Here is a 26,351-nt window from a genome sequence, read left to right as displayed (position 1 = left end):
CTACACAAAACATCTTTCTAAATAGGATTTCAGTGAAGTCTGAGCACAATACAGCAGTGGATGTTCAGTGAGAGATTAATGGATGCTGAAAATCAAATAGATATGGGGAAAAACATTTGTTCCAAGGCAAGACCCGGGTCAAAGAAAAGAAAAGGAATTCATTTTCTCTCCTTTGGTCCTTTACCCAGAGCTCAAGAGAGAATACACGGGTCACTTTAAGTCTGCAAAGGCTCTGAGTCTGGCTGCCAGGAAGTGAAATTTCACACTCAATCATTATAACCAGATTGGTCCTTGTGGTTCACATATTTAGTTCCTCCTCCTCCTCATGTCATGGCTTTGCTTTTCTGTTTCCATTTAAACTGCTTTATTTTGCATATTTCTTTTATTTTGCCTCAAATCCTGTGTAGAAAGAGCCAACTGAAATGTATGCAGTTTCTACTATATCCCCGGCACTGTGCTAGGCCCTTCGGTTATCTGGGGTCATATATAATGCAGAAAATAAAGCATAAATGTAAAGAAAAAAAGAATTTAGAATGAGTGGGAGGTGAGTGTACAAAAAAGATGAAGAGAGAGGAAAGGGGTGTGGATTCTCCGTAGAAGGGGCCAACGGGGAATGAAGATTTAAATTTTCCAAGAAGAGCCTGGAGAATCATTGTCACCCCAATTTGCTTCACTCTGGGGAAATGTGCAGAAATTTACATTTTACATTTCCTCCTCCAGTCCTGTGTGGCAAGAGACTCAAGGAGACTGGCTCTGTTGGCAAGGAGATTACATATTCTTTTAAGTATGTGTCACTTCTAACTGATGGCAGACTTTGGGTCTCATGTGTAAAATAGGAATAAACCTAGTACCACCTTCTAGGGGTTTTGGGAGGATGGAATGAGGGTTTACCTGCAACTATGCCTTCTGTGTAGTGAGTGTGCTCTGCTGTCTAGTTTTACTGTAGAGCACTGTGCATGCCTGTGCATGTTGATTTAGGACATAGGTGTTGAATGACAAAGGCTCTTGAGGTTTCCCACACAGCAAGAAAATGGTAATTCCTTTTATGTCTCTAGATTATATTAGTTTGAACCATATGACATTGGCATTTCTATAGGTCAAAAACAGCAAGGCTTTTAAGAATAGAAGCATTTCACATAAAAATGTCCAGATGTATGAGTTTTCCTGAAAAATCTGAAGACCTGGCCCCAGTGGGCCATTTTGCCCCAAGGACACCATGCATTGCAGTGACTGCCCACTTTAGGTAAGGCATGCAACCTAAGTCTCCAGGGTCTCTGCCCTGCCTATTTACTGATGGGCATTTCCTGCTTGGTCTTGCAGATTTAGATGAGAGCCCCTGACTTAGTGTATTGCCTGGAGCTACACTAATGTCTTGCTGATAACATATCCCTGAGGAATGTTGGCAAAGGCATGAAGGCAGCAATAAAGAATTGTGTGAGCAAATGGCAAGTACAAATCATTCCAAACCAAACATCCCAGGCCTTGAATAATCAAAGCAAGCCAGGGAGAGGCAGTTTGGACTTTGCTTGTCACTCTGCTTTGACAGCATTGTGGAAATACTTTCATCTCCACTGAAATTTTCTCCTTTGACATGTTTACACCCACATGCAAATCCATTCACTAAGTACTTAGTGTGTTTTTATTCCTTTTGCTTGTACTTTTCTTTTTAATCCCCCACTGGATATCAATTTCTCCATGGAGAGGAAATCCCCCATAGCAAAGAGGCAAAGAGAAAGATTAGCTGGCCCACCAAATATATTGGGCTCCTAAAGTAACTATCTTCTAGCTTGCAAATATAATATCTCATTTAATACTTCTAATGAGTCCAGTGGAACAGATATATATTAATACCATTATCAATGATGAGCAAAGAGAACTAGAGTAACTTAACCGTGATCACACAACCAGAAAGGGCTAGGGCTGGAACTGGCACTTTTTAGTTAACTATGAACTAAAAGAGGCTTTACTGAAAGTTTAAGAAATACTCTCAATGTTTTACTTGGTCTTTTTATGAGATGGGCTTACTAGCAAAACTGATGCAAATTTAGCATTAAGGAAAATAGTGTGTTTAGATCAGAGAGGGTAATAGTTCCATACTCTGGGCTGTCAGGCAATATCCAGGGTACAGAGGCCCTGGAAAACATCTGATTCTCCTTTAGACATCACTAATTGAACTCTGTACACCTTCTTGCTAACTCCAGATTGGGTTCAGATTCTTTTCAGTACAGGGCTTCAGGCAGCCACTATCCATCCCAGAACGTCCATATGGAGTTGGCACAAGTTGTGAAAATCATCTGAAATTTGGTGAGCAAGTCTGGATGTCTGTTTCAAGAGGGGCACGTATATCCTAGGTGAACCACAGGGTTTCTGGGGAAAGTCCTCCCTATAAGCACAGGAAGACCCTGGGAGAAGGCCAGGAAGGCAGATGATGAGAGTCTTCAAGTATTTAAAATGCCAGAGGAAAGATGACTTTTTCTTGCTACTTCTAAAAGCAGAGCAAAGATCAGAATGTGAGACATTAAGAAGGATCAGATTCTGGCATAATAAAGAACTTTCTGGTGACCAGTGGTGTATTAATGGAAGGAACGGCCTTATGAAGTATGAATGTTTTGCTGCTGCTGGCATTGAAGCTGAAGGTGAGATCGGTAGCTTGGATAAACTCTAAAAGTCTATCTGGACACCATTCCATCTCAGTCCCAAGGACAAACAGGAGGACAATGAACACATTTTTATTATATTTAAGAGCCTGGCACATAAATTGTCTTCAAGAAATGGGAGTCTTTCTTTACATCTCTAGATTATATTGGAATCATATAAAGTTGCCATTGTTTTGCAGGTAATAAAGTGGTTGAAGGTTCGAAACTTTATACATTCACATAAAGTCAAGAGAATGAACTCAGATTCCTGTTGCATAAGGAAGAAGGATGCCCAAGAGACAGTGAAGAGTTTACTACGAGTTGGTACTGGGAATATAGAGGAGAGTGGTAGGAACAGAGATGGACAAGGAAGACAGTCAAGAAGCAGCTCCTTCAAAGGCTCCTGGGGCCATGTCAAGGAATATGGTCTTTATTATGAAGGAAAGGAGGGAATGCTAATAATGATCTGGGAAATTGATAGATACAGCTGTGATGAAATGGATTGGTAATTCTGATACATTCAAAGAATCCCTTAATAAGATTCCACTGTGGTCAAATTAGATTTTTAGAAAGGAATGGGATTAAAATGACTTCATAAAAAGTCTTTCTACATAATTTAATGGTGCAAGAAAGAAACCAGAAAAAATTACCAATTTAAGAGAGTAAGCTGTTTGGGGCATGTTAGCTGTTGGAAAGGCCACCAATGAATGTTTTTATGACAGCTCTCAAAATACTGTCATAGTATGTATGGTAGGATGTGTTTTGAGGCAACGACATGAGCCATGGCTTTATGTCACTGGTAGCACATGAAGGCCCTAAAACTGCCAATATTTAATACTAATCTATAATTAGTCTTAATTAATTAGAACCAATTAATAATTCATTAATTAGAACCAGTTTTCTCTCCTCTACTTGGAGACGGAAGACATACAAACATGTATTGAAGTTTGAGCTGTCTTCTAACCCTCTAGCCTTAGACAAAGTACTTTATTTCTCACCCCACAACCTTGCGGATGAGCAGTGAGATGGGGTAATAAACCATTCTTTGGGTTCATTACTATATCTAACAAAGCCATACTAAGTTTTCAGCAAAATAAATTTCATGAAGAAATTCTCTATTTAAAATACATTTTAGTTGGAAATAATGACTGAAGGATTAGTCAAAAGTAGAACTCCAGATCGCTAAATAGAAAATAAAAAAATCCTTTCTGAGAGTCCTGGTGGCAGTGTGGAAAGGGTGCAGGTTTTAAAGACCGGCATTATATAAGTTTAAACATCTGCTCCCTCTCTTAGCATGTATAGGATGTTAGGTGAGCTACTTACCTCTCCTCATCTAAACAATAGGGACAAAGAGACAGTATATATAAAGTCACGGCACACAGTAGGCACTTAATAAGAAGACACTATTAATCTGATTATAATATATGCCTTCTCTGGTGGCAAACTGAGTAACTTTGAAGAAGCCGTTTTATCATCTGTTGGCCACCTATTTTGCTGATGATTATTAAACACCTGTTTGCTGGGTGGCAGAATACCTTATTTAAATATTAATTTATGTGTTGTTTTTCACCTCTGCCTTATCATTTCACAAGTGTTGCCCAGCCTTCTGTATTTCCTTGCTTCAAGGATTTTGCAGAACAGGAAGAGGCTTATTGAAAATAACACTTGCTTTCTTTTCAGAAATTCCAAGCCCAAGAGTATATGCTGGGGAGAGGGGAATGAGACACTCTTGATGGGAGGTTTTCTCACACCTGGAAAGACTGGGGGTCGGTGAATCTGTGAGAAGTAGAAATGGTCACCCTGCCTGGCTAGACCTCAGAAGGGAGGGCTGCCTGGTCCTGCTCAGACACCAGGTTCTTGGCCTTGACAGTGACTTCTAGTCCCCAAGCAGGGCTTGAAAGCAGAATCCACAGATTCCAAAGGGAGAGGTCATTTATGAGATAAGACTGGGCATAATTGGTGTGAAGAAATACCTCCCAGGATTTTTGCCTGACCTTAGTGTTAAAGGTGGTGGAGGTAGGAGCCTAAATAATGTAAGAAACTAAAGTTCCTGCTGGCATAGACTCTATGCCAGATTTATGTTGATTTCAAGAAAATAAAGAAATAGAACATTTCTTGCAGACTTGTATTTATAAGATTCAGACCTGCTATAGTTGCAAGGCATTGGAAAATCTAAAGATATATTTATGTCTGCTCTCTAAAAGCTTACCACCTATTTGGGAGCTGCAGAAGATCATAAGACACCTACAGGAATAACTACCATTCACAGCACTGTGAGATCCTGATATGTCAAAAACTGCAGAAAAAGTTCTCGGTCATGAGAGGTAGACAGTTGAATTTTACAAAAGGCAGATAGCCAGGAGGATGGAAAAAGTTTCTCCCAAAGGAATATATAAAAATGCACCCTCCCCAATCATTGTGTGCCAATACTATTATTATGTAATTGCTATAGCAGTTAATGCATAAAATTTTGTAGACCCTAACATTCTTTTGGAAATGTGCCTGCTTGATATGAAAGAGAAGTTTGGAACCTGCTGATTGAATAGGGAACTGTATAGTTTATGATTTCCATAAAAGTGCTTAGAGTGTTATCTTCACAGAGTGTGAGAAGTCAGAGAGACCTCAGAGGTCAACTAGCCCCTCCTACCCTTCCCATTTTACAGGGTTTAAACTGAGGCCCACGTAGAATCTGGATTTACTGAGGTCTGAGGGTTGTCATTTTGAAAGACCATTGAGATGGTCAAAGTCTTGGTGTTAATTGGGCCAGATGTGCACCTCCACTCCTTAACAGCTGTGTGAGCAACCACTGCTGCTGTCTCTTGCCTGGACATATCTAGATTCCTAATTGGAAGTTTAGTCTCTGCCACAGCTGTGCACTGGTTACTCATTCAATTCATTGTTTTCATCACGTTACTTTCTTGTTTACAAACCAAAATGATTACTTCATTAAAAGAAAATCTAAACTTTGTGGTTTGCCATTCAAGGCTTTCTGTGATCTGATTCCAACCAAGTATTCTAAGCTTATCTCCTTCTGCACTATATGCATGCACTTTGTCTGCAGGGAAACCTTCCTGCTACTTTCCATGCTGTTCTCTCAGTCTCCTGTGCTTTTGCTCCTATTCTCCTCTCTGCCTGGAAGGCCCTTCTCACCAATCCTTATCTATTCTTCAAGGCCAGATTGCATGTTACCTCCTCTGAGGAGTCTTCCCTGGGTGAGAGATACAGAGAATCACATGGACCTGAGTTTGAAACCTTACTCTGCCACTTAGGTCCTGAAAGACTGCAGGCAGGTTACTTAATTTCTCTGGGGCTTAGTTTTCTCATCTGCTAAATGGGTAAGTCTACACCCACCTTGTGACCTGGTTGTAAGATATAAGTGGGTTAATTCTATTGTACTCAGCAGAATTCCTTGTATCTGGTAAGTGTCCAAGAATGTGACTAATTATTGGTATTACTCCAGGGACCTGTGATCTTCTTTGAACTTGCATTCACTGTGAGTTCTCTGACATTCTAAATTGCAATATCTAATTTTGCATTTTAGATGTTGGAATGCACATTTTATTTCCGCATTCAATCGGTAGCTCCTTGAAGGTAGGATGCTGTTTTCTTCTAGACTGTCCCTATTGCATTGTCCTTCACCACAGTAGATTGTCAAACTTAGGCAAAGGCTGACTTTCCAAGTGCAAAAATCCTGAAAACAATTTGCTTTGCTGACACTTTTCCTCCCAAAAGTTGAACATAGTTAAAAAAAAAAAAAAAGTTAATTTCCTTAGAGATGAGAATCCCAATTGTTGGGCTTCTGTTTCATAGAGATACAGAAGAGAATTTTTTTTTTTTTTTTTTTTTTTTTTTTTGTGAAGTGACTGGTGGAGATTAGTACATTTCAGTTAAATCTTGGGAAACTTTGATTTAATCCTCCAAGGACATGTGACCTCAACTCACCAGGACAGCTCAACCTCACCATCTTCCAGCATGTATTGGTCTATTTGATACTTCAGAAAAAATGGTTTCGTGGTCAAATGACTTTGGAAAACATTAGATTTTAAGTAATAACCCAATCATGGGAGTCAGTGCACACATTAGCCAACTAAAACATGTGACACTTACTGAGGTAAAGAAATGGGCATTTAGTAACTAATAAGAATAGCTAACATTCTCTAAGCTCTCACTATATGTCAGGCATTTTGACAGTAGACTCTTACACAGACTCTCTAATTTAATCCTCACAATGCCCATAGAAGATAGATATGATTACTATCTTCATTTAACAGATAAAGAAACTGATTGTTTGGATGGGTCCAAGTTCACACGTCATTGAAGGAGCAGAGCTGGCATTTGAAGCCAGATGTTTGTGACCCCTGAGCCAGAGTGCTGATGTACCACGGTGCACAGTTTTCAACATTCCCAAACTTGCCTGACCAGGATATACTTTTGGTTATCCTCCTATTATGATAATAACCCATGAAAGTGCTGTTCATTGCAAGACACTTGGGGGAGTAGAGCCCTGCCACGCCCAAGCTACTTGGCTTATGGGTGCATCCATGGTCTTTGCACTTCTGTGCCTTTGCCCGCCGGGCTCTGCCTGGGAACCCCTGGCCCTCTTGGCTCTCTCATGATATTTTACTCATCTTTCAAGGTCTAGTTCAAGTACAGCTTTGTGGGACGCTTCCTTTGATTTCAGCAGGCTGATTTGCAAAGCCCCTCTGTGTTCCTGCCATCTTTCCTATGCTGTTTTTAATGTTTGGTCTGTCTTTGTCAAGGACACGTTCAAACAGCCTTGGTAAAGTATCTGGCACAGAGTGGACACTTGGTTAAGGTTTATTGATTTACCATCGTCTCTTTTTCTAGCCCATCAGCCATTGATCCCTAACCTTGGGGCATTTCAGGTCCAGGTTCACAAACTTGTGGCCCGAAACGTGGACTAAGCCTGGCTCACACCCAAAGCTAACACAGCGTGGCTGCCACACTCCCGGCAGTTCTTTGGTTAACGCTCTTGTCCCTTGCAGACGCTGCCTTTCTCTCCCAGCCTCTCGGAGGCGAGGAGGTACGATTAGGTCACTGTGGGCCTCTCTCATCAGCGCCCTTTATGGGACAACCCTGACCTGTCCTTTCCAGGGCTCTGTCCAGGTTTCATTACAAAGCCCCCCAGTGACTGCGCCTTAGATGAGTCACCTGGCTTGGGCTTCATTAGCAACCCTAATAGCCTTTTTGTTTTTGTCCTCTTTGGGGCCTTCTGGGGCTCAGGGGTGGGGCCTGGCGGGCCTGGCTTCCAGGGATGCCGCCAGCCTCCATTGGAGCCGGTGAGGAAGTTCGCGCTCCGGCTTCTCAGCAGTCACGTCATGCCACACTGTGCATTTCTCTGCCGCACCCGTCCCCAGGGTGCACTCAAGCGCCATGCAAACGCTGGCCATCCCAGCTTTCAAGCTGCCTGCGATGAGGTCATGGGTGGGGCCCCGGAGACCCCACTCCAAATAGGGTGGGGGCTTCCCCGACTGGCCTGGGGATGGGCCGAGAGGACCGGCAAGGAGACAGTAATATTGTGTGTCCAACCTGCTACTCCCTCTCTTAATGTTCTGTGGGCTGGTGTAGATAGAAGTGGAGGGGAAAAGGAGAACAGAAGATTTGGGAAAGAGAAAGATAAGGAATTGGCATTGCGGGTCACTCGCCGCCCTAACTATGGCTGGAGAGAGGGAACTGATGGTATCTCCTGATCACTTTGCAAGGAGCCGATCAAGCTGACGTCTTGGTTTTTTATAGTGTCCTTCTTACCTAAATCGCTTTCTTATCATTGAGACCATGAGGCAGAGGAAGCCACAACAGTTCACTTTATGTAACTAGAATTTGACACAGAAGGGAAAAAATATTCCAGAAACAGAGAAAGGACTGGTGTAGCAAGAAGACAGAGCCCTCTCAGCCCAAGAGCAGGGTCCCAGGCAGTGCTCACATTGCTCACCCAGGCCTAATGGGTGAGAAATTAACCTTGCTAATGTTTCTGTACCAGTGGATTTTGCAGCCTGAGGTCACCTAAATGTCCCAAACCACTCAAGCTCTGTCAAATCCACAGGGTTTTATAACCTTTGCCTGTGAGCACGCATGTGTGTGTGAAGGAATGAATGTGGAGCTGTGATAAAATCTCTGCCTGCTGGAAGAATGTGCAGATTTCTGTGACAATCTAGTTTTTTGCACCTGGAATTGTGCCTCAGAAAGATGGGAACACTGATAACAGAGACATTCTCAGGGAAAATGGAACAACACATCACATATTTATATGCCCCTCCACCTCAACCCACAAGATACTTCTCATGTGACCAATGCACAGAAAAATAAGAAAACATCTTATCCTCGCTGCTCCCTACCTGTGTATGAGGCACAATCGAGAAGGCAAAGTCACCCTATTTAGATAACATTGTCAGCCGACTGTGACTTGAATTAATCAATGTTGGGTTGAACTGTTTCATTCTCCCAGGATATATAATATCTGTAACATCCTCCCATGTCAGTTACAAAGGAAAAGACAAATGATTTATTTAACTTTTAAAAACATATTCTGCAAAACAAGTTAATAAGCCATAGTAACTGCACTTAGGAGAATTTTTGGAATGATATTAAAATCTTCCTTGGGAAACATTTCCAAGTTAATAGGAGAGTCACAGCTCCGGAAGTTGAGTTGCACATAACGGGATAAGAAAACATAGATAAACTGACTTTGGCAATAAGTTAGCTTGTCACCACACACTGACAAATGCTACGTTCATCAGATTGGAGATTTTGAAGACTCCGCTTACATTTTCTGAAACCAATGGCATTTTTTATATAGTGAAAGATAGTTAAAGAGGTTCATGCGTCAAGCAGAATAGAAAGTAGGAGAACGCTCTCCTGCGGAGGTTTTCTAACCTCTGATTTATCATTTGTTGACATACTTTTTACAAGTTCCCCCATTTCTTTACAAGGAGCTTTCTTAAGTTCTCCCAGTAAATGTTTTGATGAAGGCCGAACAGGAGGTGAAAAGAGAAAAACTGCAGTGAAAATGGTAGCTTACCTTGTCTGGACATTGCTGGTATCAGACTTTCCCCCAAAACATGAGGCTTTCTTGCTTTGGTTGTCCCATGAATGTAGTCACCATTAAAAATTTAAAGCAGAAATATGTGTTTATTATTCAAAGCTGCTCCAAAACAATGCAAAAAATAAGTTGATGAAAAATAAAGTGCTCGTCTGAGCATGAGAATGCATTTGAAGCTTGGAGCTCATGCTGTTGTACGAAGTTTTGCAACTGTCTTTCTCAGTTTAAACAACCTCCCACTCCTTCTCCCAGGCACTTGCCAACTTCTATAATTTAAAGCAACTGCGATCCTTCCCATAATACTCACATTTCAAAGAGCTTAATATATACACTAGTTAAGAACAAGTAGGAGTGGGTAGTGTTCTTCTGCAATCCCCAGACTGAGGCGAATGAAAAGCAGGGGTCTCAGGTATCTAAACAGTTCTCTTTCTCTCTTTTATCCATTGCTCTTGTTACCATGTTACTTCTAGTTGCTCTGCCTTTTAAAGTGATGCCTAAAGACCAAATAGTATCATGTCACTGGAAGCAAAAAGAGTACACAGGAAAGTTTATGCCCCAACTTATGGAAAAATGATGCTGGTGAAATTATGTTTAAACATCACTTTTGCTAACAGAATTATTTACATGCAATTTGTGCCTAATTTATCTGCATGAAAAATCTAAATTATTATATGCGATTTTTTTTCACAAAAGGGAAAACTGCCTAAAACGATGTTTGCATTGGTCTTATTTTAAACTTTATCTTACATACGAATCATGAACTAGAGAAGACGCTTACTTTGCAGTGTCTGTCTGTGGCTGAATAAATCTTCTGACATTTGATCTGTAACCAATGTTACAAATGTTATTATTTTTACTGCTTTCCATCAACTGCCACTAAAACACACACACACACACACACACGAGCATTTGTGAATTCAAATTATAGCCAACTTACAGTGTGATCAACTGAAAATGGTGATATGAAAAATATTTGATAGTATATCTCAAAACAGATCTTGCTTAGTACCTAATAGATAACAGGTGCTCAAAAAATACTGAATAAATAAAGTATTGCATATGTTCACACCAACCAACAGTTTTGACAATTTTGGTTTGCGTACATGTTCCCATTAGAGATGGTTAATATGTCAAAGCTTGTATAGAAGTAAACATAAGACAATACATACCTTTGCCAGGCATACATTAATGAATAGTTATGATGTATTAAAGTTTCCTAAATGAATTGAAAACGTCAGTTAAATAAACAGACCAATTAGTAGATAATAGAAATATTGACATGGGCATAATCTATTAAATATGTTCACCATGCAAAGTTATGCAAACAAGTTTCAGGAAACAAACCTCATTCATTATTTCAAAAACTACAGCTTCTTTTCCGCTATGTTTTCTGAGTCACCTAAAATAACTATTATGCAATGGGCAGAGGATAATACCTCTGATTTTAATAGTGCAAAGAAAGAAAGGATTGAAAACTACAAGGAAACGTTCAAGTTTTAGGTGTTATTTGCTTTGAATGCAGAGAAAAGATGGAGTCTATTTTCACTCTAACTTCCACTGAGGAGATATTTGCAGGCACTAGCACGTGTAGTGTCATAGACCTGAACTCAGATCCTGGATTTACCACATTCCAGTTATATGACCTTGGATGTATTACTTTCTTTGAACTTTGGTTTCCTTAGTTGAGATAGATTAAATGCCAATAAGTAAAAGCAACCTATTCACATAATTGTATACAACAAATATGAATTAAGCACTTTGCTGCGCATCAGGTACTTAGCAAGACCTATTGAGGAGTCACTGAGATTTAAGGATGTTCATGACAGCAACTAGCCTAGCTTTTCCTGACCCATTTCAAAACTGATAATAGGCATGGGATGCTGCTCTGACAAAAACCTAAACATGGCGGCATTGGCCTCATTGTGAGTGTCAAGGGAACTGATATCAAAGGTTGGAAAGATGAAGTTCCATGTTTTGCAGTAGCTAAACATTTGGTGAAACTGACACCTATGACAGTTTGTAAGGCAATATATGCTAAGTAACCGTGTAGCTCTAAAGGAAAAGGATGGGGAGAGAATGTTAGTTGTGTGGGTTGGGTACTTTTGAGTGCATTTGGCAAAGTGTTTCAAGAATGAAATGAACTCAGGAAAGAAATAGCTAATTTATAAACAGAAATAAGAGGGAATCGGGAAAGAGTACCTACATTTGATGACTTGTAGTAGCCTACCAATTTTTTGAGGGACGTATATTGCTAAAAACAAAAAAGCCTGTAATCCTGTACTACAAATGTCTCTAAAGGTTGGGAACAACTTCTCCCAGTGGCAGGCAAGGCTGGCTATAGGCCTGCATGGAGGGAAAGCTCTCCGAAACCCACCTCTGAGGTGGCCAAGGAGAATGGGTAAGGGGAGCCTCTCAGAAGGAAGAACTAGTGGCCACAGAGAAATACTCCTTTGGTGGACAAAGTAATATTCCCTGGAGAGCAGAACCAGGGCCAAGAACCAACACCACCCACAAGGCAGTGAGCCTTTACTATGTTGGCCTGGCCAGCCTGGGCATCAGTGGCTGCTATGTGTTTCCCATTCTTCCCTTTTCCAAATTAGATTTTATGTTATGGTTCTCTTATTGCTATTACATTTTGTGTGTGTGTGTGTGTGTGTGTGTGTGTGTGTGTGTGTGTCTGTGTGTGTGTGTGAGGGAGAGAGAGATATGGTTTGTAACCAAATCTCATCTTGAATTGTAGTTCCCATAAACCCCACATGTTGTGGAAGGGACCAGGTGGGAGATAATTGAATCATGGGAGTGGTTCTCCCATACTGTTCTCATGGTAGTGAATAAGTCGCATGAGATCTGATGGTTTTGTAAGGGGAAACCCCTTTTGCTTGATTCTCTTTTTATTTTTGTTTCTGTTTTTTTTCTTCTTTTTTTTTTTTCCTCTCTTTCACTTGATTCTCATTCTGTCTTGTCTGCTGCCATGTAAGACATGCCTTTTGCCTTCCACCATGATTGTGAAGCCTCCCCAGTCATGTGGAACCGTGGATCCATGAAACTTCTTTTTCCTTAAAAATCACCCAGCCTTGGGTATGTCTTTATCAGCAGCATGAAAACGGATTAACACAGTGTGTACATGTGTGTGTGTGTGTGTGAGAGAGAGAGAGAGAGAGAGAACTTGTATATTTCATCCATAGATCACTTCCTTTCTAGTTCACAGGTCACTGGATCAAGAGATGGCCACACCCAGAGTTATGCAGATAACTCCACATGCCCCAGAAGTCCAGATCACCTCGGAGGTGCTGAATGCAGTGAGCAGGTGGGATTAGAGGTTGCTTACTCTCGGGGGGGTGGTGGAGTGGGGGCAGTGGCAGGGGCAGTAGGGATGTTCTGTGTTTGGAAAGAGGAGAGAACATTGATTCTTGGTAACCAGGGAGTAAACTATGGCAGATACTTTTGGTGCTTACCGATGCTTACGTATTCCTCTACATTTCCCAGCCTCCTTTGCATTGTGGTTGACTGTATGATCGATTTTTGGTCAATGGGATGTGAGCAGACATCATGGGGTGGGTACTTCTGGGCTGAGGTAATCAAGAGCTGATGTGTCTACTCCACATTCTTTCTCCCTCTTCTCTCCATATGGCTGGAAGCAAATGACTCAGAAGAGGCGGAGCCCAGTAATAGAAGGAAGGCTGAACCCTGGGGGATCCCTCAGTGGTCTGCTGCCTAGGACAGTTGCTTGGCTTGCATTGAATCTTCCTAAATAGTATACACACTTACATTGTGTCTCTCCATGGAGTTTTGGGATATATTTGTCAGAGTTAGCTAGTGTCAGTCGCTCTAATACAAGCACTTTGAAAGCTTCTTGGACTATTAAGTAAAATATTATATTTAAAGAATGGAGAAAAGGTCCCAACCCAATAATAAATGCTCAACAAATGATAGCTGTTTTATAGAACACCACATTGAGGTATAACGGCATACAATATGCTGTACGTATTTAATGTATACAACTCGATGAGTTTGGAGATACATATACACCAGTGAAACCACAATCAATGCCACCTATATATCCATCTGCCCCCCAAAATTTTTCTCCCTCCTTATTTATTATTATTATTTTGTCATAAGAACACTTAATATAGTATCTATTCTCTTAGTAAATGTTTAAGCATACAATAAGTATAGTTAACTATAGATACTATGCTGTATGATAAATATCTAGGACTTATTCGTAATATATAACTGAAACTTTTTGCCCTTTGATAGCTATTTTTATCTTAACCACAAATCCCTACTTTCTTGCCCTTGCAAAGATGATCCAGCTAAATGCCAGTTGTGAGTACTTGTACAAATTTGAGCTTTATAAATTGTGTGCTAATAGGCTAAGTAAACTGAAAATCATGGAAAGATTAGTGAGAGAAATAGATATTGAAAACAAAAACAAAATTTACCCTCCATCTTTTAAAAATGTATGCATTTATTAAGAAAATTATCCAATGAGTTACAATTAGATTTTCATGAACAAGCTTCAAAGCAGACCGTAAAGGAAATTATAAACTCCAAGTTATTAATACAAGTTAAATACTCTCCATAGCATTTACTACTATAAACTCCACTTGCCTAAACGTTTGCTTTATTGTGTGTTCTGACATTGACTGTTCCAGGCTGCTTCTCAGTGGAAATAGAGTAAATGTCTTGTTAATGCTGACCAGGAGCTAATTTTCCTACTAACTACCATTCACTGAGGCCACATGCTTTTTTCCTACTGGCTTTGAACTGCTCAGAACAGAGGTACAGAAGGTCCTAGTTCACACACTTTGTTTCCTCTTCAGGTATTTGGAGCATTTCCACTAGAAATGCAGCTTCCTTCGTTCCACAAACCTTTTAAAAATGAGTCAAACCCTTTTATCCTTCTGTGATTTCAAAGCAACAGTAACAATAATTACAAATATTCATTGAGCATTAACTATGTACTAGGCACTATTTTAGTGCTCTATAAATGTACAAACCCATCATATGCTGTCAGCAAGCCTATGAAGTAGATACAACATTATCCTTATTTTACCAATGGAGAATGTGAAATACAGAGAGGTTAAGGGACCAGCTCAACCTCACACAGAAGGTAAGAAACAAATCTGGGATTTGAACCTAGGCTGTTTGGTTCCAGCAATCCAAGCTCTCAAGTGTTGGTGAAAACACATTCATGTCAAATGAAGAAAATATGCTTAAACCATGTATTTTCCTTAGTATTCATTGCTAAGATGGGTATTTGAGATGAGTACAGATTACTTTTGAAAGATGTTCTAAACGGCTAGAGGCAGCAAACACTTTCCTATCTGAATGCGATTATAAGGCTTGAACATTTTTCATGTTTTTCATGTAGTAGGCTTTGTGTGTTAACTTTATTTCTATTCCTTTGCCTGCATGCAGTATCCAGGTTTCAAATTATATCCTGAAACCCAGGTGGCTTCACCTGGATTTTATAATACAGTGTTTGCTGAGTTCTATCAGACATGTGAAGACATTGAGGAAGAGATCAAGGAGAAATGAACCTTGCTTGAAAACCCCATCCCTTTGTATACATTTCTAATGTTTGGAGATTGGAGCTCAACTAAAATGCTTTTATTCAGGGTGGTAGAAAATGATCCAACCCAACTTCAAAGGGAAGCCACTCAGGAGGTGCTGAGCTTTTTCCCAATTGTCAGATGGCACACAGATGCCCACCATGTGCTTGTCACTGTGGAGTACTGGAGACACGGAAGTCATGTCTTTGAGTTTGTAGTCTCTGAGTCACTTTTCATAGGTTTTGACCATGGTGAGCAAATCTGAAGGCTTCTTTATACTTCCTTGGTGATTTAGGGTAGCAGGTCAACTTATTGCAGATAGTCAAAACTAGAAAAGGAGACTAGAAAGGATCTGTTTGTAGACTGTAGGATCAGAGATTTGGAATAAGACTTGAGAGTATTTTAATTCACTCTCTCACTCTATTCCTGATCCATCTGCATGTCCTTGGCAGATGACCACACCACTTCTGCTGGACTGCTCCTAGGGAAGGGGGCCATGGCTTCACATGGCATCAGAATAATTCTCTGAGCAACAGTGACTGTTTCTGCTCTGTTTTCCACACGCAAGAGCCTTTCAGATATCCAAAGGCAATTTTCAGCCTCCCCCATACCCACCAACTTTACCTCCCTTTCTTCAAGTTCAATGATTTTAAATGTTCTTCATGCAATATGATTTCAATTAGGTTACTATCTTGGTTGGCTGCCCTCCAGTGAGCCAATATCTAATTAGTGGTTAAATGACTCATGAGCAGTGTGGTAAGGTGACCAAGAAATCAAAAGTCTGAGTTATAGACTCAACTCTGCTATTGGACTTGAGAAGTCATTTTCCCACTTTTGGCCTCTGCATATTGTGGCCACCTGTATTACACCTATGTGAGGTGCCTTAATTAGCCCTTGACTCTCATCCTCTGCATGGTCTCCTTTCATGGGTCAGGTGTTCACCATTTAGAATCTACAGGACAATCCAACCTCTCCTTTGCAATCATTTGTGCTTTTCTAAGGCTTGCAGGATCTCACTTCCTGGAGGTAGTGCATTTCCTTCAGGTTTGATATCTCAAACTGTATCACAACTTTTTTCCCTTAAACCCACTCTTCCTGAGTTGCCTAATTCTGTCATTAATACCACAGTCCTCTCAAGTGGTTAGGATTTTAAACACATGTTATTGGTTTTACTTCCTCTTCTTCCCCAAAACATTCAGTCATCAAATCCACATTGTCTTTTCTTTATTATATCTCTAAAATTGGCACCGTGGAGCATTTCTATTATTACATTTTTAAAAAATCTAGTGTTTCCCTGGAGTATTGTCTGTGGAATCATACTCTTAAAATGCTCCATGGTAAAAGAAGTTTGGAAGATCGTAGTTATATATGGGAATCTCCAAGAGGGGTATGTCAATTAACTATTTCCATATTAAAGAACCCCCCAAACGTAGTGACTTAAAATAGTAACCTTTTATTATTCCTCATAAATCTGTGGGTTGCCTGGGGAGTTTTGCTGATCTTGGCTGTGCTTGGGTGGGCAGTTATGGTCTTGGCTAAGGCTATCACATGTCTAGTGGTCTTCTGGCTGTTGGTTGGTCTAGGATGGCCTTGGCTGGGTAACTGGCTCTGCTCTGTGTGTCTCATCCTCCAGCAGGATAGTCTGGACATGTTCTCAGGCAATTGAGGAGCCCAAGGGAAAATCTGGAAATATTCAAGTACTTTTTCAAGTCTTTGTTTGCATCAAGTTTGCTATTGACCCATTGGCTAACACAAATGTCATGCTCAAGACCAAAAGTCAGTGATAAGAGTCCACCAAATGACATGGATACAGGAAGATGGAAAATAGTGGTACCATTGGTGCATTCAGTCTTCTGCTGATGGGTAAAATATTCTATGTTTTACAAGAAAACACTTGATTCAAAGAATGCTAACTTGAGGAGCACGTTATGGTACAAATATTGTGCAAAGCACATTCATATAATGATACTTGCCTTCCCTTTCCATAATCTTCTTTCCCTTGTCTAGTTTCCCTCTAACAGAAAAGGCATTATCATCTGCTTGGTAAATTCACTGGCCATGATTCACTATTTGTGGGGATGCAACCTTGAACATTTAGGGCGTCTTTGGCTGAATTCTCTTCCTATTCTGTGGTGGAACAAGGAATTATTTATCTTCTTAGGGTGGGCAATCCTCTTGTCTACATTTTTTTCCCTGTCCTCAGGTGAGGTGGATGATTTTCAATTTTCTGTTTTCATTTAGTTACAGGCAAGTCATCTCCCTACAGAGTGAATCCACCATTATTTAAGTGTGTTTTAGATCTCGGGTCTGTACAGTTGATTAAAAAGAAAACAAAACCTGGATTTAGCACTGGCTTTGCAGATTAAGGGGTTAGAGGCTGAGAGTAGCAAGGTTTGCTTCAACTTCGAAGCATAAGCCTTGTGCTTTTCAACACCACTCCCAGAGATCAGTTTTTCTTCTCCCCGACCAGAGGGTGGTATTAACGGGCACTGGCTCAGCTGTTAATAAAAGCATGACTTTATCCCTCACTTGGCTATTAATTCTTGCATGCATAGTTCTCTTGGCAGAGTAAAGCCCTGCTTACAAGGACTCTCAATGCTGTCAAGCTGCAGTAGTTTATCTCACTCACGGGGTACTTACCACTTTCTGCTTCAGGTCATAGCTCTTCATGTATGTGCCTTTGTGTGTGTGTGTGGTTTTTATTTTCCTGTACTAAAGTCTAAGTTTCTCAAGGGCTGGGATTATGTCTTGAACTTTTGTAACTTTCTATTATCCATGGTGCTTCACACAATATCTTGTGTTTATGTACATATTTTTAAAATGCCAAAGGAAGCCACACAAGACTGAAACCATTCAAAAGGTTAGGTAGTGAAAAGGTGGTCAGACTTAGGAAGTAAATTTCAGGTGTGCATGCATTCTTTCACCCATTTTCAAACTATCATTAAGTGGTATCAGATACAATGCTTGGGGCTGGGCATTATCTTGTGAACCTCATTATAATGAGAAAGAGATAATATGAAATTGAAATGATTACATTCTGATGATAGATTATTACCAGAATGAACGAGGAATGGGAAGAAAGTCAAAAAAACATGTTTGCTTGGATTTGGTCTCAGGAATGGACAGAATCCTTGGTTCAACTTTTATTTTGCTTTCATGAATAAACTCATACCTGATTATGGAGTATGATTCTTTCAATTTGCAAAGGGCCAAAAGAAAATGTTATAGAAACCTATGAGAGGATAAATGTTCAAATTTATTTTCAAATTAGCCCAGACTTGATATTATGTATTTTCATTTATAATATTATTTTTTGAAATTTGCATCACAATTTATGCTGTAAGCTTCATTCTTCAAACCAAAATACCAGACTGTATCTAGAAGAAAGCTAATGGTTCAATAATATGAAGCATAGAGTAGTGCATACTTTTTATTTCAATAATTTTTTGGGTACATGTAGTTTTCGGTTACAGGGATAAATTCTTTAGTGGTGATTTCTGAGATTTTAGTACATTGCCACCCAAGCAGTATACACTGTACCCAATTTGTAATCTTTTATCCTTCACCCACTCCCAACCTTCCCCCTCTTAGTCTCCAAAGTTCATTATATCATTCTTATTAGTAGGGCATACTTTTTAATATAATTGAAGCCTACATTAATTGTAGCATGAATGTGAAAGGGTCTTGTTGGGCAAGCTGCTCTTGGGACCAGACTTATAAACACAAATCCAACCTTAAAAGTTGATGAGAGATGTACATTTACTAAAGGCTTTGGGAAGAGATGGATTACATCACACATTGAGCAGCAAAACTTAATTCAAAGCCTTGCCATTACAAGACTATGAGGTGAGCTGTGTCCTCCCAATTCACATGTTGAAGCCCTATCTTCCAATGTGATGATATTTGGAGGTGGGACCTTTGTGAGGTAATTTAGTTAGGATGAGGTCATAAGGGTGGCCCTCATGAAGGGATTATTGCCCTCATAAGAAGAAACATGAGAGAACTTGCTTCTTCACTTTCTGACACGTGAGGACACAGAGAGGAGGCAGCTGTCTCCAAACAAGAAAGAAAACTTTTATTGGGGAACTGAATGACGGGCACCTTGATCTTGAACTTGGCCAATTCCAGAGCCATGAGAAATAAATTTCTGTTGTTTAAGCCACCTAGACTATGGTGTTGTGTTATGACAGCCTGAGCTGACTAATGCAGTATTACACCAGAGTACTAAGTGTAAACTAAGACTGTCCTTCACACACCAGAATATATGGTAACTCTACCCATTAACCTTCCTTCTTTGCTCCTCAGTCCAGTTGTCATTTCTTCTGATCTTAAAACACATCTTAAATGTCCATCTCATTAGGGAAATGCAAGTTTAAAATATAGTAATGCAACACTACATACCTGGCTAAATATCATGGCTAAAATGTAAGATTAACAGTGCCAAAAGCTGACAAGTGTATGGAACAACTAGAACTCTGATGCAGTGCTGATGAGAGTATAAAATGGGACAACCACTGTTTGGCACTTTCATAAAAACTTAAATATACCCTTATCATGAAATCGAGCAATTCCATTCTTAGGTTATTTAACCAAGATAAATGAAATAATAACATGTCTACAATAGTTTTTTTTTTTTTTAAGACAGGGTCTCGCTGTGTCACCCAGGCTGGAGTGCAGTGGTACAAACATGGCTCACTGTAGGCTCGACCTCCTGGGCCCAAGCTATCCTCCTGCTTCAGCCTCCTATGTAGCTAGGACCAGAGGTACATGCCACTACACCTGGCTAATTTAAACAATTTTTTTTTTTTTGATAGAGACAGGGTCTCACTTTGTTGCCCAGGCTAATCTCAAATTTGTGAGCTCAAGTAATCCTCCCACCTTGGCCTCCAAAAGTGTTCAGATTACAGATGTAAGCCACCACCCAGTCAACAGGAAGTTAATAAAAAATATTCATAGCAGCCTAGTTTATGATAGCAAAACAATGGAAATACAATATCCATCTATAAGCAAATAAATGAACAATTTGTGGTATATCTATGTTACATCCATATGATATGACACTACTCAGCAATTGTATTAGTCTGTTCTCATACTGCTAATAAAGACATATCTGAGACTGGGTAATTTGTAAAGGAAAGAGGTTAACTCACAGTTCCACATGGCTGGGGAAGCCCCGCAATCATGGCGGAAGGTGAATGAGGAGCAAAGTTGCATCTCACATGGCAACAGGCAAAGAGAGCTTGTGCAGGAGAACCTCATTTGTAAAACCATCAGATCTCGTGAAACTTATTCACTGCCATGAGAACCGTATGGGGGAACCTACCCCCATGATTCAATTATGTTCACCTTGTCCCGCCCTTGACATGGTGGGATTATTACAAGTCAAGGTGAGATTTGGGTGGGAACACAGTCAAATCATATCAGCAATAAAACTGGAAACAACTGAAATGTCCATCAATAGGTGAATAAATAAATAAATTGTGTAAATCCTATCTGATATATGTAACATGGGCAAATCTCATAAACACTATGCTGAGCCAGAGAAACCAGCTACAAAAGAGAAGATACTGTGTGATTTCATGAAATTCTAGAACAGGCAAAACCAATCAATAGTGACAAAGTCGATCACTAGTTGCCTGGACTGGGGGTAGGAGTAGAACTGAAAGCAAAGGGGCTCCAGCAAAGCATTAGAGGGTGACAGGAATTTCCTATGTCTTGATTGTAGTGTTGGTTACAATGGTAGACAGTGGTCACAACTCATTGAACTGTACATGTAAAAAAGTTGCATTTTATTACAAAATTGATTTAGAAAAAAAATCCGGAAAATAATTTCCGCAGTTATCTTGAGAATTCTCTCTTCCCCTTCAGCTTGCGTGCTCTGTTCAGAAAAGCAAATGCTATAGTATTTGGCAAAAATTATGATGATTTATTGATCTTCAGACATGCTGTGAGTTGTCCTCATATTATCGTATCACAGATATATGTCTGATAAATGTTAGAAAATATTGAAATGTACTGCGATTTGGTAGCTGTTTTGAATTATTATCTATAAACTGGTCTTATTTTTATATATTAATTTTAATTTATTTACTTATCTAGGCACAAGGTTCTAAACTAAAATTCAAAAACTTTTATTGGCTACAGCCACTCTGTCCTTAGGACAATACTTCTGGCTCATCTTTACCTTCTTTTTATTAAGCCTTCCATTGTCCTGGATTTAAATGCCACGTAACAACAAAAGTCCAGCCTAGAGGTAACTAGGCACCAACTTGAGTAAGGATTGGTCAAGTTATCCCAACTATAAGCCACCAACACAACTTAAGAAGTGGAGACTGGCATTGGCATCTGGTAGCCAGCTGTTTCAACTCCTTAAAAAATACTTTAAAAGCCTTCCAGATGAAACAAAGTATGCAGGTGGTATCATTTAACTTGATGACATGACTCACTAGGCTTCAGGAATTGGGTTCCCAACAGTTTTCCATTTGAGTTGTTAAAACGTCAAAAGAGAAAGTGGCTGATGGTGGACGCTGAGGGATATTGTTTGGTGTTTTCAACAAGAATCTAGTCCCATAGCTGGAAGGGATCCATGACATTACTGAACCCAGTTGTTTGCTTCAGGCATGAGGAAGCACTGTGCAGAAAGTTGTCAACAGCAGAGTTCTTCCAGGGCACCTCTTTTTGGCCCACTCTGATGCCACCAGCTTTTCTGGGTTTTGCTTAGTGACTAGATCCAGGTCTCCACCCAGCTCTGTGGACTGACAGCAGAGCCTGAGGCCACCAGGGCTGGGGTGGTTTCTAAGAGATGGTTTCCAGGTGTCTGGCCCTCTCGTTCTATGAGCTCCTCCTTACATCTCACTGCTGTCTCCAGGGCAGCATCCTTGAACAGAAAGATCACTGAGTTATTTTTCTCCAAACAAGGTTTTTCAAAAGCAGAGGCTCAGAGCTAGGACATGATGTTCCCAATGACAGCTGCTGATGCCAGGTCTAGACACCATGTTTCCTGCCTTCAAATATGCCTACATTACCCTCAGGGTATGGTGTGGTTTGAGGCATTTTGGAGAAAAGACACTAATCCAAAAATATATCCTCAAAAATGCTACTTAAATGTTCTCTCTTTGGATTTACTCTCATAAATTGCAAGGCACAATGATGGGTTTTCCTGAGCCTCCTAGACCAGGTTTGAACTCCTAATAGTCACCCTGTGCCATTAGCTCCTGGAATGCTCAGCTGTCTAGCTGCTGGCATGCCACTCCAGTGAAGATAAGGATTTGAGTTGGTCTTGGTCACCAATGAACAAGTCTGTCACATAGCAGCCAGTCACTCACTATATAATTACTGAACCAATTAATGAGTCAATCTATCAGTCTTTTGTGCTTTGGTAAAAATGTGCTTAATACCAGAGTTGCTTTTATAATAATCTACTAACACCAGCATATGTATGGGGGTAAGTGTACAGGGATGTTATTTGGAGGAAGGAGAGGAGGAGAAAGCCTGGTTGACTTTTAAGTGGGAGTTTGGGTTCAAACACTAGCTATTCTGTGCACATAGGGCAGGTCACTGAGGACACTGAGTTACCTGCCTTAGGTATCATAGCAAGTCCACAGCAGGACACTGAGGCTCCCTCAGAAGGGAAGTGTCTTCTTGATACTCATGCTGTTTGGAGAATGAAATGAGATAATGCACATGCAAGCACAATCTCAAATGAGCTATATTTGTTAACCACATTGTGAGAGTTTCCTGTGACATACATTTCTAGAATGAAGCATGTGGATGAATCCATAATTCTAAATGTTTTAAAATAGTGATTTTCAAGGTCTAATATTGTACATGGAACTCACTGGTGTGATAGGCAGAATTCAAAGATGAGCTCCTGGTCTCTCAAAGATGTCCCACCCTAATCCTGAAAATGTGTGAATGTGATGAAATATCGCTTCACTGATGAAATGTCATTATATGATATAGTTGACCTTAAGATCTGGGGTGGGCCCGATCTGATCCCATGTGCCCTAAAAGGCAGAAAGCCTCCTCCCATTGATTGCAACATAGGATTTCGGAGAGATGTGAAGTGTGAGAAAATTTGAGGCAAACACACCCAGTATGCATTGCTTTTTGGAACCTGGAGGAGACCACGTGAGAAGGAGTGCAGGCAGCCTCTAGGAGCCAAGAGTGACAGCTCATAGCCTGTGAGGAAGCATGGATCTCAGTCCTACAGTTGTAAAGAAAAGGAATTCTGCCAACGACCTCAATGAATTTGAAGCAGATTCTTCCTCGGTGCCTTCAGATAAGAGCCCAGCCCTGCCAACTCCCTGATTTCAGGGATGTTAAGACTCTGAGTAGAGAATCCAGCCAACCTTGTCCCACACTCTACCCCCACTTCTGACCCAGAGAACTTTGAGCTAATAAATGGGTGCTGTTTTCAGTCACTAAGTTTATGGCTATTTGTTAGTCAGAAAAGAAAATGAATCTACCTGCAGCTCTGGCTATAATGATGACTCATTCTGATTCAGTGGGTATGGGATGGAGCCTGAGAGTCTGTGTTTCTAAGATGTTCCCAGGTGATATCAATGCTGCTGGTCTAGGGATTAAATTTTAGGAAGCAAAACTCTAAAGAACACAGCATTACAACACAGTCAGTCAAATCTTTTTTTCACCAATAATATCCCATTTAGGAAAGAATGGGATTCTTATTATTTGGAAAATAGGGAATCATGGAATAATGTGAATTCTTATTGTTAGTTATCTTTCCTGCCTATTTCCTGATAGCCTTTTCCTAGAACCACTTTTTGTGTTTTTCTTATTTTTTCTATTTTTCTATTAACTCTGGAATTGTCTCTCCAGAGCATAATGTGGTTCAGTGGAGAGAGAAGGGCTTTGCTGTCCTTCATTAGGGAGCAAATTTCATCTCCCCTGGGGTACATTATCAAAAGTCAAGGGGCTTCAGTTCTCCCTATAAAAGGGGCCTATAAAAAACCTTCGTCACAGGATGTGATGGTCAATTTTATATGTCAGCTTGGCTAGGCAATGAGTGCCCAGTTGTTTGGTCAAACATCAGTCTAGATGTTGCTGGGAAGGTATTTTATGGAGAGGATTAATATCTATAATGGTTTGACTTCAAGTAAAGCAGATTAGCCTTGATAATGTTGGTGGTCTTGATCCAATCAGTTGAAGGTCTTAAAGGCAAAACTAAGATTTCCTGGGAAATAAGTAATTCTGCCTGAGGACTGACATGAAAATCCTGCCTGAGATTCTAGCCTGCTGGCCTGCCCTACAAATTTCAAACTTGCCAGCACCACAACCATATGAACCACTTCCTTAAATCAATCAATCAATCAATCAATCTATCAATCAATCTGTCTAATCGATACAACAGTGAACAGTGTTGCAAACCAAAGAAACCAAGGGTTTTGCCAGCTCTGGACATGGATAGAAGAATTACTTTAGGTTAAGAGGAAACCAGGAGTGCAGATTGAAAAATAGCAGCAGTAACTATCTATCTATCTATCTATCTATCTATCTATCTATCTATCTATCTATCTAATATCTATCTATTTCTATATCTATCTAATCTATCTTCATCTATACCTTTGGTTTCGTTTCTGTAGAGAACCCTGACTGATACATAGAAGTTAAAAGGCATAATGGCATACTGGAGATATTAATGAATGCTCATTATTACTTGTAGTTAGTATCATTCCATGTTTCAGTAAAATAGATGAAGGAATGTATGACAGGAAGTGTCTATTGTGGATTCCTGTATTTCATGCCCCTTATTTGGTCACATCTGCTGGTGACGTGCTTAATTCATTTCCCAATTTAAAGGGCTATTTGGTGATGGAGATTTAACAGTTTTCAAGAATTACAGACTATGGAGATGATTATCTATGCCATAAGCAGCCAAATTAGGGATCATGTTATAATATCCCTGTGAAGGGAACCTGAAAGTAGTTGTAGGGGGAGGATGGGCAGGAAGGAAGTACTTCTGAAATAATACCTGATGTTACAATGGGAATGATACTAGTGCCTCCCCTTCAAGTCATCGTTTCTGATTGTCCACATTTGTCTTCCAATGGGCTTGTGAACAGTGTTGCAATCCAAAGAAACCAAGGGTTGTTGGCAGTTCTGGACATGGATAGAAGAATTACATTAGGTGAGAGGAAACCGAGAGTGCACAGATTGAAAAATAGCAGCAATCTCGTGTACTTGTATAGTGTTTGCAGAGTAAGGGGTGATTTTACTTTCATTATCTCGTCTAACTTTGACAAGCAGAGTGTTGCCATCTTTGTTTATACATGAAGGCATTGAGGCACCAAGACTTTGGGCTTTTCCGTGCAAGTTTACTCAGCAAGCCAAACACAGACCTGAGATTGAGCCCAGGACTGTCTGGTTTTAGGGACAGTCCTTTTTCGTCTGCAACAGGCATCTTGCTGTGTTATCATTGCATTCCAGGAGGCTACCAAAATCACCAGCATTCAGAGATAGCAGAAATTCTTCTTCAATCTTCCATCCTGGGTTGAGTGGAGAAACTTAGTGATTATGGGGAAATTCTTAGGACATAGAGCTCTTCGATGATAGAGGCATTATATATGACTCAGTGCAGGAAGGAGGGGTGAGAGTTGTCAAGGAGGTTATTAGTGCTCAAGAATTGAGGTCAGTTATGTTAAGAGGAGGGTTATGAATTTTTAATGTAGATAGAACAGACAAAAATTTTCAGGAAGAAATTAATTCTCTTGGTGGTAAGGCATATTAACACTTCCTGAAGATGCTCAAACACTGATGTTTTGGGGGGTCAGGAAAGAAAGATAGTTGAGTGAGTTGGCTGTGTAGAGGATAGTGGAGAGTCAAGTCCACTTTGTAGAACTGGGAAGTCTGTCCCAACAAGACATCTATATGCCAAGTTTTTGAGGACACTAGCTTCCTATCTTTACCTCTAGGACCAAACAGTTCCATCCTCCCCAGTCAGAAGACAAGAGTTCGTGTTCCCTTTCCCTGGGGAAATTGGGAGAGAATGCACTGAGCCCAGTTCTGCCCTCTAAGTGGGAAGGAGACAAGCCTATGACATTGAGGAGATACTCGTTGCTATAATGGTACCAAAGGGTGAAG

The 26,351-nt window shown here is 40.3% G+C and overlaps 1 protein-coding gene and 1 long non-coding RNA gene across 2 annotated transcripts in view; one reads left to right on the top strand and one right to left on the bottom strand.

Moving 5' to 3' along the window:
• The window catches only part of C1QTNF7 (C1q and TNF related 7), a 107,842-nt gene extending 97,657 nt beyond the window's left edge, over window positions 1-10,185 (bottom strand). The window contains exon 1 of the mRNA XM_028848359.2: window positions 9,676-10,185. Within this exon, the coding sequence (XP_028704192.1) occupies window positions 9,676-9,688 (13 nt within the window). The 5' untranslated portion in view covers window positions 9,689-10,185. The remainder of the gene's footprint in view (window positions 1-9,675) is intronic.
• Window positions 1-26,351, top strand: part of LOC144341127 (uncharacterized) — a 191,010-nt gene that overhangs the window by 80,321 nt on the left and 84,338 nt on the right. Inside the window, exon 3 of the long non-coding RNA XR_013417780.1 lies at window positions 12,898-13,003. This is a non-coding gene — a long non-coding RNA (uncharacterized LOC144341127). The remainder of the gene's footprint in view (window positions 1-12,897; window positions 13,004-26,351) is intronic.

Source organism: Macaca mulatta, chromosome 5 (assembly GCF_049350105.2).
Source record: "Macaca mulatta isolate MMU2019108-1 chromosome 5, T2T-MMU8v2.0, whole genome shotgun sequence".
NCBI lineage: Eukaryota > Metazoa > Chordata > Mammalia > Primates > Cercopithecidae > Macaca > Macaca mulatta.
The sequence above is the reverse complement of the archived record's forward strand: the minus strand, read 5'-3'. Positions and strand labels throughout refer to the sequence as shown.